This window comes from Pseudophryne corroboree, chromosome 2 (assembly GCF_028390025.1).
Source record: "Pseudophryne corroboree isolate aPseCor3 chromosome 2, aPseCor3.hap2, whole genome shotgun sequence".
Taxonomy (NCBI): domain Eukaryota; kingdom Metazoa; phylum Chordata; class Amphibia; order Anura; family Myobatrachidae; genus Pseudophryne; species Pseudophryne corroboree.
In genome coordinates, this window is record NC_086445.1 from 967,413,827 (window position 1) to 967,430,206 (window position 16,380).

General features: G+C 48.0%; 1 protein-coding gene across 2 annotated transcripts in view; it reads left to right on the plus strand.

Annotated features, from left to right (window-relative positions):
- CXADR (CXADR Ig-like cell adhesion molecule) overlaps positions 1 to 16,380 on the plus strand; it is a 100,302-nt gene that overhangs the window by 37,535 nt on the left and 46,387 nt on the right. For both annotated transcript variants that reach the window (XM_063956358.1, XM_063956359.1), the window contains exon 2: positions 11,986 to 12,152. In XM_063956358.1, coding sequence (XP_063812428.1) covers positions 11,986 to 12,152 — 167 coding nt within the window. The remainder of the gene's footprint in view (positions 1 to 11,985; positions 12,153 to 16,380) is intronic.

Genomic DNA, 16,380 nt, shown 5'->3' on the forward strand with positions numbered 1-16,380 from the left:
GAGGTGTGTGATGAAGCGTGGGTTTCCCCCGATAAAAAACTGATTAATTTCTAAAAAGTTATTGGCATTATAACCTTTCCCGCCAGAGGTTAGGGCGCGTTGGGAAACACCCCCTAGAGTGGATAAAGCACTCACACGCTTATCAAAACAAGTGGCGTTACCGTCCCCTGATACGGCCGCCCTTAAGGACCCAGCTGATAGGAGGCTGGAGAATACACTAAAAAGTATATACACACATACTGGTGTTATACTGCGACCAGCAATCGCCTCAGCCTGGATGTGCAGTGCTGGGGTGGCTTGGTCGGATTCCCTGACTGAAAATATTGATACCCTGGACAGGGACAGTATATTATTGACTATAGAGCATTTAAAAGATGCATTTCTATATATGCGAGATGCACAGAGGGATATTTGCACTCTGGCATCAAGAGTGAGTGCGCTGTCCATTTCTGCCAGAAGAGGGTTATGGACGCGACAGTGGTCAGGTGATGCGGATTCTAAACGGCATATGGAAATATTGCCTTATAAAGGGGAGGAGTTATTTGGGGTCGGTCTATCGGACCTGGTGGCCACGGCAACTGCTGGGAAAACCACATTTTTACCCCAGGTCGCCTCTCAGCATAAAAAGACGCCGTCTTATCAGGCTCAGTCCTTTCGTCCCCATAAGGGCAAGCGGGCAAAAGGTTCCTCTTTTCTGCCCCGGGGCAGAGGAAGGGGAAAAAGACTGCAACAGACAGCCAATTCCCAGGAACAAAAGCCCTCTCCCGCTTCTGCCAAGTCCTCAGCATGACGCTGGGGCCTTACAAGCGGACTCAGGCACCGTGGGGGCCCGTCTCAAGAATTTCAGCGCGCAGTGGGCTCACTCGCAAGTGGACCCCTGGATCCTTCAAGTAGTATCTCAGGGGTACAAATTGGAGTTCGAGACGTCTCCCCCTCGCCGGTTCCTGAAGTCTGCTTTACCAACGTCTCCCTCCGACAGGGAGGCAGTATTGGAGGCAGTTCACAAGCTGTATTCCCAGCAGGTGATAAGCAAGGTACCCCTCCTGCAACAAGGGAAGGGGTATTATTCCACGCTGTTTGTGGTACCGAAGCCGGACGGCTCTGTGAGACCTATTTTAAATCTGAAGTCTCTGAACACTTACATACAGAGGTTCAAATTCAAGATGGAGTCACTCAGGGCAGTGATCGCGAACCTGGAAGAGGGGGACTATATGGTGTCTCTGGACATCAAAGATGCCTACCTCCATGTCCCCATTTACCCTTCTCATCAAGGGTACCTCAGGTTTGTGGTACAAAACTGTCACTATCAGTTTCAGACGCTGCCGTTTGGATTATCCACGGCACCCCGGGTCTTTACCAAGGTAATGGCCGAAATGATGATTCTTCTTCGAAGAAAAGGCGTTTTAATTATCCCTTACTTGGACGATCTCCTGATAAGAGCAAGATCCAGAGAACAGTTAGTAGTCGGAGTAGCCCTATCTCAAGTAGTGCTACGGCAGCACGGCTGGATTCTAAATATCCCAAAATCGCAGCTGATTCCGACAACACGTCTTCTGTTCCTAGGGATGATTCTGGACACAGTCCAGAAAAAGGTGTTCCTTCCGGAGGAGAAAGCCAGGGAGCTATCCGAACTGGTCAGAAACCTCCTAAAACCAGGGCAAGTCTCAGTGCTTCAATGCACAAGAGTCCTGGGAAAGATGGTAGCTTCCTACGAAGCGATTCCGTTCGGCAGATTCCACGCAAGAACGTTCCAGTGGGATCTGCTGGAAAAATGGTCCGGATCGCATCTTCAGATGCATCAGCGGATAACCCTGTCCCCAAGGACAAGGGTGTATCTTCTGTGGTGGTTGCAGAGTGCTCATCTTCTAGAGGGCCGCAGATTCGGCATTCAGGACTGGGTCCTGGTGACCACGGATGCCAGCCTGAGAGGCTGGGGAGCAGTCACACAAGGAAGAAATTTCCAGGGCTTGTGGTCAAGCCTGGAGACAACACTTCACATAAATATACTGGAGCTAAGAGCCATTTACAATGCTCTAAGCCTAGCAAGGCCTCTGCTTCAGGGTCAGCCGGTGTTGATCCAGTCGGACAACATCACGGCAGTCGCCCACGTAAACAGACAGGGCGGCACAAGAAGCAGGAGGGCAATGGCAGAAGTTGCAAGGATTCTTCGCTGGGTGGAAAATCATGTGATAGCACTGTCAGCAGTATTCATTCCGGGTGTGGACAACTGGGAAGCAGACTTCCTCAGCAGACACGACCTCCACCCGGGAGAGTGGGGACTTCACCCAGAAGTCTTCCACATGATTGTGAACCGTTGGGAAAAACCAAAGGTGGACATGATGGCGTCCCGCCTCAACAAAAAACTAGACAGGTATTGCGCCAGGTCACGGGACCCTCAGGCAATAGCTGTGGACGCTCTGGTAACACCGTGGGTGTACCAGTCAGTGTATGTGTTCCCTCCTCTGCCTCTCATACCCAAGGTACTGAGAATCATAAGAAGGAGAGGAGTAAGGACTATACTCGTGGCTCCGGATTGGCCAAGAAGGACTTGGTACCCGGAACTTCAAGAGATGCTCACAGAGGACCCGTGGCCTCTACCTCTAAGAAGGGACCTGCTCCAGCAGGGACCCTGTCTGTTCCAAGACTTACCGCGGCTGCGTTTGACGGCATGGCGGTTGAACGCCGGATCCTGAAGGAAAAAGGCATTCCGGATGAAGTCATCCCTACCCTGATCAAAGCCAGGAAGGATGTAACCGTGCAGCATTATCACCATATTTGGCGTAAATATGTTGCGTGGTGCGAGGCCAGGAAGGCCCCTACAGAGGAATTTCAACTTGGTCGTTTCCTGCATTTCCTGCAAACAGGACTGTCTATGGGCCTAAAATTAGGGTCCATTAAGGTTCAAATTTCAGCCCTGTCGATTTTCTTCCAGAAAGAACTGGCTTCAGTTCCTGAGGTTCAGACGTTTGTCAAATGGGTACTGCATATACAGCCTCCTTTTGTGCCTCCAGTGGCACCTTGGGATCTCAATGTAGTTTTGGGGTTCCTAAAATCACATTGGTTTGAACCACTCACCACTGTGGACTTAAAATATCTCACATGGAAAGTGGTAATGCTGTTGGCCCTGGTTTCAGCCAGGCGTGTCTCAGAATTGGCGGCTTTGTCATATAAAAGCCCTTACCTAATTTTTCATACGGACAGGGCAGAATTGAGGACTCGTCCTCAATTTCTCCCTAAGGTGGTTTCAGCGTTTCACTTGAACCAGCCTATTGTGGTACCTGCGGCTACTAGGGACTTGGAGGACTCCAAGTTGCTGGACGTAGTCAGGGCCCTGAAAATATATGTTTCCAGGACAGCTGGAGTCAGAAAATCTGACTCGCTGTTTATCCTGTATGCACCCAACAAGCTGGGTGCTCCTGCTTCTAAGCAGACTATTGCTCGTTGGATTTGTAGTACAATTCAGCTTGCTCATTCTGTGGCAGGCCTGCCACAGCCAAAATCTGTAAAAGCCCATTCCACACGGAAAGTGGGCTCATCTTGGGCGGCTGCCCGAGGGGTCTCGGCTTTACAACTTTGCCGAGCAGCTACTTGGTCAGGGGCAAACACATTTGCTAAATTCTACAAATTTGATACCCTGGCTGAGGAGGACCTGGAGTTCTCTCATTCGGTGCTGCAGAGTCATCCGCACTCTCCCGCCCGTTTGGGAGCTTTGGTATAATCCCCATGGTCCTTACGGAGTTCCCAGCATCCACTAGGACTTCAGAGAAAATAAGAATTTACTTACCGATAATTCTATTTCTCGTAGTCCGTAGTGGATGCTGGGCGTCCATCCCAAGTGCGGATTGTCTGCAATACTTGTACATAGTTATTGTTAACTAAATCGGGTTATTGTTGTAGTGAGCCATCTTTTCTAGAGGCTCCTCTGTTATCATACTGTTAACTGGGTTCAGATCACAAGTTATACGGTGTGATTGGTGTGGCTGGTATGAGTCTTACCCGGGATTCAAAATCCTTCCTTATTGTGTACGCTCGTCCGGGCACAGTATCCTAACTGAGGCTTGGAGGAGGGTCATAGGGGGAGGAGCCAGTGCACACCAGGTAGTACTAAAGCTTTCTATTTGTGCCCAGTCTCCTGCGGAGCCGCTATTCCCTATGGTCCTTACGGAGTTCCCAGCATCCACTACGGACTACGAGAAATAGAATTATCGGTAAGTAAATTCTTATTTTTTCGAATGCCGGTATTTCTGAACGTATTAAAGTAGTAGTAGTAGTAGTAGTGGTGGTGGTAGTACTCTTGAAAGGGCTCTCCATCTGGCATGCAGCCGGCCTTTCACCAACTGTCAGAATACTGAATCCCTCGGTTTTCTGCCACCCTGATACTTATTACTGACACAGCTATGTTTGTATACCCTGTACTTGTCCTATACTGTGTTGAATTGTAAGTCACTGTCTTCATGTTTTGCTTATTTGTTTACTTTGTAATTGGGCGCTGCGGATCCTTTGTGGCGCCATATAAATAATAATCTGAAGTAAGAGCCGTGCGCTATGGATAAGCTTTAAGTGTGAATTGTTACAGAAACGGGACCAAGCCTTAACATTAGGAATGTATCTAATGCTATTCATGGATATTTATATTTTAGGAATGTTATACCCCTTTCACACCGCACAAATAACCTGGTATCGACCCAGTATATTGCCGGGTCACTGTGCGGAGTGAAAGGGGTCACTGACGAATTCCTGGGTCACCTGTCCTGGTAATTCAACCCGGGAATAAAGAAGAGTTATTCCCGGCTTATTACCGGGTCAGGTGCAGTGTGAAAGGGTTGTCTGATCGATGCGACCCGGGACCTGTTCACTGTATAAGCAGAGGCGGCTCGGAGAAGATCTCATCTCCCAGCGCTGCACCCGCCCCTGATGCCGACATATTGCTGGGTCGGGAAGCCAGTCTGAAAGGGTACAGTGCCGGGTCACACCCAAGTTTCCACTTGCAGGGAACGTAGGCGTCCTATTCGGGCCGCCTTGAAAACGGCCATGACACACCTGCGTTTCTTGCCCTCATCCCGCACAACGCTGCAGTCCATCACCGTTCAATCATGACGTGATTGCATACTTCCGGGATGCGATCGCATCATGATAGCCTGCGCATTGTGGACGCTGCTCGTCCGCAGACGTCAAAACACTGCCTTTAGCTCTGAATAAGGCTCTATATCCAGGTCAGCCCTGGGTCATAGACTCAGGACACACACTCCAGGTTGACCCTTTCACATCAAACCAGGACCCAAGTTCCCTCAGCAATATCCTGGGTAGGCGGCTGAGTGTGAAAGGGGTTATGATAAACTTTTTGGTCAATAGTGTTTATCCATATTCAGAAACAGTCAGCTATTGGCTCTTAGGAACGTTAATCTGTGTTGGGTTGACCACAAAAATGCTAAATTTAACCCAAATAATTTTCCAACTATCGAAGGCCCTGCGATAGCCATGCAGCGTTCCACGGTCAGATGGCCTAATACATAATTGTATGGAATACTGTATAACTAATATGATAATGCAGCAGGAGGCATCTGTAGGAAAAAGACGCCCCCTATCAGCATCTGCGAGTGCAGCATCGGATCACCTTCGTGACCACTAAGCTGAAGCTTACTCAGAGACTGGTCACCGGAACCGCTCAGCTGTGGCCAGGATATCTGCTCCTGAAGATCCAGACCTGGCCTCACCACTCCCAGAAAACGGTGGCAACGCATCCCAATTTTTGGGATCGTTGACCAATCTCTGGCAACCTGTGCGAGGAAGCAGGACACTTTCTGCACACGCACAGAGCAGGTCCAGCGTATGCACAGCAGCCCCACCATTGGAGATGTGAGTAAAACATCTAGTCATGATCATAGATTGCATTCCCCAGGTAACTTTAAATGCTATTGACCTCTACAAATTCAGAGATACTGTGTTGGCGTGTTAAGCCCCGTACACACGGGGAGAGATGTGCTGTGCGATCTATCAGTGACCGCTCAGCACACATCTCTCCTACCGCTCGGTACAGCGCGATGTGTGATGAGCGAGGGGGGCCGCTCATTTCACCCAGCGATGAAATGAGCGATGTGCTAGATTGTGCCTGCATGCAGGCCAATCTAGCACCTGCGATAGCGACGCGCTATTGCTGTGGGACATACACACGGAGGATCCGTGCTTAAATTCGAAGCAATCTAGTCAGAATGCTTAGAATTTAAGCACTGATCTCTCCGTGTGTACCCCCTGTAGAAAGTAAGTGGCTCATCTAAAGATGTTTACGATTATGGGCAAATGTGGGAAACATACTCTACGATTTCCCTTTCTCCTTTGCTGGAGCACAGGTGTATGTATAACTGACTGACACATTTTAAAAAAATTCACAGATGGTTCTTATTATTTCACTTGTAATTCTAAAAGCACACCTGGAAAACATGATCTGCTCACAACTCAGGAGTAAAGGGCCCCATACACTAGAACGATAATGCCCAATTTCATCCGATTTTGACCTTTCGGGCCGATAAATCGGATGAAAAGTGGAAAATCGGATTTACATCTGATCCGATACGCGTTCCCCTGAGCATCGGATCGGAGCCCCTAGATCGTTAGTGCTGCACTCGTGATATGTCGAATCCCGCAGGCATGGCTGGGATCTCATACAATACATCGTATGCAAAAGGACCGCATATGATGTATCGTATGTGATCCTGCCGGCCGGGAAGCTGCCGGGTGGTTCAAGGGAAATCGCCTCCGACTTCAGCCTTAGACATATCGTTGTAGTTTATGGGGCCCTTTAGTCCTGGGTCCACCACCCTGCTCTCGCCAGGATCACGAGCGGAGACCTGGGAATTTGCTGGCTTGCTAGACCATGGAAACACTACTCCAGACAATCAGAAGTAGGAAAAGCCCAATATTACTATAACAACTTTGATTAACTCATTTCAGTTACCTAAAATTTGGTTAATAACTTTAATACGCTTGGTAACTGATGCAATACATTGCTCGTTGGCGTTTAAGATTTTGCCAGCGCATTCAATGATTGTTTTGAGAGCCGCGCTACATTATTATTGGCAGAATGAATACAGTAACTGTAACCATCATTATGATGCCCTGATAGAGCATCCTCCCCCAATATAATCACAGTTTTGCAATTACTGTGTAGTAGCCTACAGTCTGTATGTTCCCTTCTGTGTATATAGATGCACCCATCAGACTTTTCTGAGCTTATTTTGCAACCTGATTTTCTCTGAGGTTGAGCAACAAATAACTAAACAAACTATTTGAACTCTGGTAAAACAGTATCCAAAGATATGTGGGATAAAGGCAAAACGTACAAAGTGCACTACATTGGGTTTATAATAGTGTGTGCAGATATTAATATGGGTTGGGTTCGGGTGACCGGCAGTTGGGAAACCGGTCAGTCACCATACCTACGTCGGGATCCCAACTTTTTAGATGGCTGTCAGGAATGGGGGAGCGCAACTCTGCGCTCGCCACATAGCGGCTCTGTGGCTCGCTGCTTTCGCCACAGGTTCTGTTCACACTCTATGGGGGTCATGGACACCCAGGAATGGGAATAGTGCCTGTTGGTTGGCATGCCGACCATCAGGCTATTCACCGGTCGGGATCCTAGCGTCTCTTGACCTCCAGTAACATAACTGCATCCCATTAATATCTGTTAATGCGTGGATCTGATCCTTTCATTTTGTTTCCATGCACACCCCTGACATAAGCGATGTATTCCAAATGGGTGGTCTTCTGTATGCCGGCGGTCGGGCTCCCGGCGCTCAGTATACCGGCGCCGGGAGCCCGACAGCTGGCATACCGACACTTATTTTCCCTCGTGGGGGTCCACGACCCCCATAGAGGGAGAATAAAATAGTGTGCCACCGTGCCCGTAACGTGGCGAGCGTAGCGAGCCCGCAAGGGGCTCATTTGCGCTCGCCACACTGTTGGTAAGCCGGCGGTCGGGCTCCCGGCGCCGGTATGCTGGTCGCCGGGAGCCCGACCGCCGGCCAGCCGTAGTGAACCCATTCCAAACACGGCTAATAGGCCCTACATACTGGGCGATTTGACTGCAAGATATGAATGGTCTCGTTCATTAATGAATGAGATAACGTTCATATCGTGCAGTGTGGAGGCACCATCGATGAATCATGCACGGCCCTGCGCTCGTTCATCGCTGGTGCCTCGTCGGCTGTGCATGCAGGCCAATGTGGACGATCTCGTCCATATTTGCCTGCACGTCTATGGTGACGGGAGGAGTGAAGAAACTTCACTCCCCACGTCACTGTCCCCCCCCCTTCCCCGCCGCCGCCGGGTCAGCTGTTTCCGCCGTCGGGCAGCTCTGCGGCGGATCTATTAATGTGTAGGGCCCTTTAGTCTGTTGGAGCCAAGCCTGTATCTCCTCTGGACAGAAGCACATAATAGAAGGCACCTGATGATTCCCAGGTTCAGTAAGGAATCTGCCCTGCCTTATTTTTCCAAACATTTAAAAATATGCCACCTGTCTAAGGTCTATAAAAATATCTGTCACTCCGTTCTAGATTCAATTTGCATGTTTCATACCCCAGGTCACATCTTGATTATGTGCCCATGACACTATTAGAACTGAGAGGCGCATCCTTGAATGTCCTGAGTAGACAACGAGTCAGCTGTGTGTGCATTTCAGTTTTTTTAAGGGGTTAATAAATGATCCTTGATCAAAGGTTCTCAAACTCTGTCCTCAAGGCACCCTAATCCAGGTTTTAAGGATATCTATGCTTGGACATAGGTGGATTAATTACTGCCTCAGTCAATTTTATTTAATAATTTGTGCTCGGCCATGGATATTCTAGACTTAGGGTCCACGCACGGGAAAGTTAGCATTAGGGACCGGGTGAGGGAGGGTTAGGTTTAGGCAGCAGGTAACAGAGGGTCAGGGTTAGGTGCCACCTAACGGGGGAGAGTTAGGCCAGCCTTTTTCAACAGGTGTGCCGCCACTGCTGCCCGCTAGAGATGCCCTCAGTGGGTGGAAATTACAATGGGGGCATGTGTGTGGCTTGACTATGGGGGGGGGCAGGTGTGTGGAATTACAATGGGGCATGTGTGTTTAATTACTATGGGGGGTAGTTGTGTGGCATTAATATAAATCTGTTTTATTACTGCGGGGCCAAAAAAACTGGTGGTGTGCCTTGGCAATTTAAAAGTTTTATTTAGTGTGCCATGAATTTTAAAAGGTGGAAAATCACTGGATTAGGCACACACATGGGAGGGTTAGGGGGCTAAATGGGGGGCTGTTGAGATTATGCTGGATTGGATGCCGCTGTCTGTATACGGACAGTCAGCATCCCGTCCATTGGTGTATCATACGAACCCCCTCTAAGTTTAACAGAGCAGTGTCCCTTGCATGTTGTCATCCTAGACCACATCTTTCTGCAAGAGAATGAAAGACCAACTGATCTTGTTACTATCTATAGGGTAACATTTCACAGATGGGCAGGCAATAGTGACAGAAGGGCATTGCCCCCCTTAGCCAGGCTCTTATTAGTCAGCGCCAACCCAGGTAATACGTATTGCTGCTTGGGTCCCTATGCTCTCTGCATTGTGATGGGGCTGGATTGTATCTGTTCATTGCTCTTCAAAATAACAATTGCCCATCGACTTCAATGGCTGTTTAAATGGTGCCCACATTATCCAAATCCGTTCCATAGGGTTTAACTGCTTGTCCATTGTGAGTGCAAGAGCCTGGGCTAGTGACTTGTGTTTGTCATCAGCCCATGCATTTCCATCCCGTCCCTGATGCTGGATTAATGTGCTTCCGAGCTGAGCCTATTCAGCTTCAATAAGGTTAAATACAGTTGTGCTCATATTACTGATCTGATCCTGGAGATCTTGGGGGAAGCCGCACGGATGTCTGCGACTTACTTCAATAACCTGAGTGGCTGTATGGAGAACCGATTCATGGCTTTATGTTACGTGAGTGTTGTTCTTCACATGGGACCGCTCCTTTCTTCAGACCGTGTTTAAGAGTAACCTGGCTCCATTCATTTGAATGGTCTATGTAAACTTACACCCTATTTGTTTAATGCAAATATTCTGGTACTGCAACAGCCTGATGACATGGGGATCCCAGTCTTATATCAGTGACCTGGGGACATGACCGGGTCAGAGGTTGTAGAATATGCTGCAGTCATAAAGGAGGGAATCTCAAATTCCTACATTTGCTCATATTCTGTACGTGGTAACAGCATCAAATTGTTTTTTGTATATGCATTCCCCTTCGATAAGCACAATTATTTTGTATAATGACATATTCTCTAGATAATATTGGCACTATATAAATAACAATAGTAATGTGACATTCTGCAGAGAATATTGGTGGTCATTCCGAGTTGTTTGCACGGCTGTTAAAAACTGCTAGCGAGCGAACGCTATGCCGCCTCCCACTGGGAGTGTATTTTAGCTTAGCAGAAGTGCAAACGAAAGGATCGCAGAGCGGCTACAAACTTTTTTTTTTTTGTGTGCAGTTTTAGAGTAGATCAATACCTACTCAGCGCTTGCAATGACTTCAGACTGTTCAGTTCCTGTTTTGACGTCACAAACACGCCCTGCGTTCGGTCAGTCACGCCTGCGTTTTTCCTGGCATGCCTGCATTTTTCCAAACACTCCCTGAAAACGGTCAGTTGACACCCAGAAACGCCCAGTTCCTGTCAATCACTCTGCGGCCAGCAGTGCGACTGAAAAGCTTCGCTAGACCTTGTGTGAAACTACATCGTTCGTTGCAATTGTATGACGTGCGTGCGCATTGCGCCGCATACGCATAAGTGACGTTTTTTTGCCTCATTGCTGCACAGCGAATTAATGCAGCTAGCGATCAACTCTGAATGACCACCATTAATCCTTCTGCCTGTGTATCAGGAATAGAATGTGCTAATTACAATTTGGTGTCTTTACTTCATTTTTATATAATGTCCAGTCAGTAAAAGTGAATGATGTTTCCTTTTTACTGACACCATTAAAACTGGTATATGTCATGTAAATAGTGCTAATACGTATCTTCATTATTACTAATATAGTAATCACCTGATTTCATCCTTCACGCTTCTTACAGTACCTGGAACTTATTACTGCTAATGTGTCCTGATTCCAGCGGCTTTGGTACGGGATCCCGGCAGTCAGAATACTGTTAAAACGCCCCTGGGTTATATTGTGGCAAATTCTTTCAAGAGTGCCGCATCGCACACACATCTTTAAAATGTATATTAAAATATTGTATGATATAATATACTCTGTAAATATTAATGTGGTTAACATTGCAGCTGACAGTGCCTCCAAATCAGTAAGAAGACACTCTGAGATTGTCCTGATGAATATTTCTTTGAGCACAATGTAAATGTCATGGCATTCCATGAACTAGGGACTTCTGCAATTTAATATCTCCTGAACATGTATGTCTGCCTTACCGCATGTTCCCAACACGTTACCCTTATTGAACAGCAATAGATAATGTTACAATGCAGACACCATGGTCACTGGATGTCCTTAAAGAAAGCCTAGAGATAATGGCAACAAACCACTGCGGAGATGTGTGAGGGTATACCCTACTGGGTCTAGTGTTTCCTTTATTTCACAGGTGGGAAGCTGAAGGTGGTCTTATGGCTAGAAGCTGCATTATAATCTTCTGTGCCAAGAACATTTCTGCCCCCCGCTATAAGTTACTAGCAAGGTGGCATCCTGTCCTGTACCACTTCCCATTGGTCGCAGCCTACCGCGCTTTGCAGGCTACTTCCACACTTGTACCTTGCCTGATGCCACTGCGGCAACTGAGAAAAGGAGGTTCAACGTCTAATGGCAACTCATTTTTCATGGTTGTGTAGGAGGGGCTTTTTATTATTGGTGGTGCTTTGTGGTCACATTCATATTTGAGGGGTAAATATCCTATGTATGCATGTAAACTACCTGTGTTTATGTTGCTCATAGTAAATCTTATTTGTCTTCCAGCTTCTTCTAGGGCTCTAGATTTAGTTCCCTCCGATACGAAGTTTGAAGGAATTCAAGGTGGAAAAATAGCTCTGGATTGCAAGTTTACAACCACACCGGAGGACACTGGCACATTGGATATTGAATGGTTTTTAGTGGCAGCCGATACCCAGAAAGCGGATCAGATGGTATGTACACTGTTATGAGTTATGGCCTGATTTATCCTGCATTTGATATGTAACTATAACACCCAGGTATCCATTCCAGAGGCGATGGACCCATGAGAGGTCTCTGACCATATAGAGCAGGCATTCCCAACCACGGTCCTCAAGGCACACCAACAGTGCAGGTTTTAGTGATATCCAGGCTTCAGCACAGATGGTTAAATCAAATTAACTGAACTACTAATTAAGTCACCTGTGTTCAAGCCTGGATATCCCTAAAACCTGCACTGTTAGTGTGCCTTGAGGACCGTGGTTGGGAATGCCTGATATAGAGACACATTGCCACTCAGTTCTGCACTATTTCTGACAGCCTTGTAATGCAATTGTGGTGCCAGTAATGCACTTTCTACTGTTAAGGTGTGTACACACGGTGCAATATTACCATACGATTTGACTATATAGTCAAAATCACAAGAAGCTTTAGCGTATATCACAAGGTGTTAGCCAACTTGCAATACCGATTCAGTCCCGATACGCGCTCCCATGCGGTCCGTATCGCAAGGTTAGATAGACTGTGCAGGCAAGTCAGTTTTGACTATCTAGTACAAAGTGTAGCCAAAATCGCAAGCACACATAATCAATATCGCATAGTCAAAATCGCACTTATGTCAATATATCACTGTGTGTGTATGCACCTTAAGATTATATGGATATTACATCTTACCATGTTCTTCTGTGACCTCAGTAAGGCTGGAGGTAGCATGCTACTGAAGGTCTCACAGGTGACGGATATAATGTCTGGTTTATTATACAGTAGGAGGTGCGCACATTGCTGAATGAACATTGTAGTGATGACCTCACAACTCACTGTGTATACAGGTATTGGTTACAGTAGATTATATATACAGGCCATTAGCCTTTCTAATCCTTAGGAGCACTAGGTGAAGATTAGTTGGCATATAACTGGGGTTCTAGAGCCATTAGCACAGGGGTGACCAACCAGTCAGCGTCAAAGAGCCAAAAAATATCTGTAGTCAAGTCAAAGAGCCGGTGGCGTGCGTGTTAAAAAAAGAGGCGTGGCCTAACCGGTACAAGGCCACGCCCCACTTTTGTGCACCTGCCTTAAGTATGACATTTGGAGGAGCATGACCATGTGTCACACCCCCATATTTAGTTACACTGGGGGCGAGAAACACCAACAATCCAGGTATACATAAAATACACTGAAACAAGCCAGCCTCCCTCCTTCACTTTGTGCCTCGCCACATCCCACCTGTGTCTTTCAGCCTGCCCCCTTCACTCTGTGCCTCTCAGCAATCCCACCTGTGTCTCTCAGCCTGACCCCTTCACTCGGTGTCTCTCAGCCTGCTCCCCCTTCTCTCTGTGCCTCTCAGCCTTCTCCTCCTTCTCTCTGTGCCTCTCAGCCTGCTCCCCCACTCTCAGCCTGTTCCCCCTTCACTCTGTGCCTCTCAGCCTGCTCCCCCTTCACTCTGTGCCTCTCAGCCTGCTGCTCCCCCTTCTCTCTGTGCCTCTCAGCCTGCTGCTCCCCCTTCTCTCTGTGCCTCTCAGCCTGCTGCTCCCCCTTCTCTCTGTGCCTCTCAGCCTGCTGCTCCCCCTTCTCTCTGTGCCTCTCAGCCTGCTGCTCCCCCTTCTCTCTGTGCCTCTCAGCCTGCTGCTCCCCCTTCTCTCTGTGCCTCTCAGCCTGCTGCTCCCCCTTCTCTCTGTGCCTCTCAGCCTGCTGCTCCCCCTTCTCTCTGTGCCTCTCAGCCTGCTGCTCCCCCTTCTCTCTGTGCCTCTCAGCCTGCTGCTCCCCCTTCTCTCTGTGCCTCTCAGCCTGCTGCTCCCCCTTCTCTCTGTGCCTCTCAGCCTGCTGCTCCCCCTTCTCTCTGTGCCTCTCAGCCTGCTGCTCCCCCTTCTCTCTGTGCCTCTCAGCCTGCTGCTCCCCCTTCTCTCTGTGCCTCTCAGCCTGCTGCTCCCCCTTCTCTCTGTGCCTCTCAGCCTGCTGCTCCCCCTTCTCTCTGTGCCTCTCAGCCTGCTGCTCCTCCTTCTCTCTGTGCCTCTCAGCCTGCTGCTCCCCCTTCTCCCTGTGCCTCTCAGCCTGCTGCTCCCCCTTCTCTCAGCCTGTTCCCCTCAGCCTGCTGCTCCCCCTTCTCTCAGCCTGTTCCCCTCAGCCTGCTGCTCCCCCTTCTCTCAGCCTGTTCCCCCTTCTCTCTGTGCCTCTCAGCCTGTTCCCCCTTCTCTCTGTGGCTCTCAGCCTGCTCACTCTACTCTGTGCCTCTCAGCCATCTACCCCTTCTATCTCTGCCTCTCAGCCATCTACCCCTTCTATCTCTGCCTTTCAGCCTGCTCACTCTACTCTCTGTGCCTCTCAGCCTTCTACCCCTCCTTTCTGTGCCTCTAAGACTCCCCATTCACTCTGCTCCCCCTCTATCTCTCCCTACTCCAGTTATTGGTTGCTGCCCTCACCTGTATAACATGCAGCCGGCGGAGAGTGAGGACAGACAGGTGCCGCTTCTTCATAGCACTGGCGTCAGACAGGGCAGGGAGCGTCGCCCCGATGTAGTGCTGCCTTCGCGCTCCTGCCTCCACTGAGTTTGCTTCCCGCGTCGCGCTCCTGCCCCCCGCGTCGCGCTCCTGCCACAGCTCCCAGCAACTGTGTCGGGAGCGCCGAGAGCCGCATCAGATTGATAGGAGAGCCAAATGTGGCCATTGCTGCATTAACATATACACCCTGGTAGTCAGTACAGTTTGTATACTTGTAAATCAATAATATAAAATGAGCATAGATTGCACAGCTGCAGACCGTCTCTATTATCTCTTTCCTTGTTTTTCTTTCTTTTATCTCAACCCTCGGTGACCTGTAACGGTCAGTATCCTGCATCACTGCTTTTCAGCCAGCAGTGTTCTCTGCAGCCCTGGTAACAGGAGTGCAGCTCATTGAGACACTTGGCTGCCATACAAGCCTCATTTAGTAAGCATGCTGTATCATTGGGATGGATAAGTTGTGGTTTTTTTTTTTTTTTTTTATGTAGACATAGAAACATAGTTTTTGATGGCAGATAAGTGAGCCAGTGGAGAAGTTGCCCATGGCAAACAATTAGCTGCTCTGTATAATTTTATAGTATGCAAATTATAAATGTTACTTCAGTGCTGATTGGTTGCCATGGGCAACTTCTCCACTGGCTCACTTCTCCACTCTTATCACTGATTCAAACATTTAGCCCTTAGTTCTTTATAAGGATATTCACATGTCCATCCTAAGCATGTTTAAATTGTTTTACTGTCTTTGCCACTACCACCTCCACTGGGAGGCTATTCCACTTATCCATTACCCTTTCTGTGAAGCAAATTTCCTCTAAACCTTCCTCCCTCCAGTGTCAGAGCATGTACTTGAGTTACTTACTGAATACTTCTCTTCCTTTTGAGAAAAGGGTTCCCCTCCTGCACCTTAATAAAAACCCTTAAAATATGTGAAAGTTTCTGTCATGTTCCCCCTTTCCATTCTCTGGCAGGTAAAACAAAATCCCCAATTAAGCTGCATCTCGCATCATCTTATCGGGGCTAATTAGATAGCCCTCGGCCATGCAATTACCCGCTTAATGACCGCGGGTAATTGGATACCGCCCAAAGTATCTATTAGTCTTTCTGGGTAGGTTTTGTGATGTAGGCCATGCACCATTTTAGTTGCCCTTCTTTGTACGCTCCCTAATATTTCACCATGCACTTATCCATTCAACTAGTTTAATCTCCTATCCCATGCTTTCGAGCTAAATAAACTTGAAAGGATTGGAGATGGTTGAATGGATAAGGTCTTAGTTGCAGGATAGAAAACAGGTGTAGTAAATGGAGTGCATTCACAGGAGGGAAATGTTACCAGTGGAGTACCACCAAGGATCTGTACTTGGACCAGTGCTTTTTAATATATTTGGTGACATTGCAAATGGCGTTAAAGAGAAAGTATGCCTTTTTGCCGATGACACAAAGGTATACAACCGGGTAGACACACCAGGAGGGGTAAAACAAATGATTGATAGTATAGATTGACTATATGAGTGGTCAAGAGCATGGCAATTACAGTTTAATGCCAGAAAATGCAAAATCATGCACTTGGGTCTCAAAAATCCAAAGGCTAAATATAGTAATAATGGCACTATACTTGAAACTGCTGAGGAGGAAGGGGGAGCAATGTAACAAAGCAATGAGGAAGGCTAGTAAGATGCTTGGTTGCATAGGGAGAGGAATCATCAGCAGA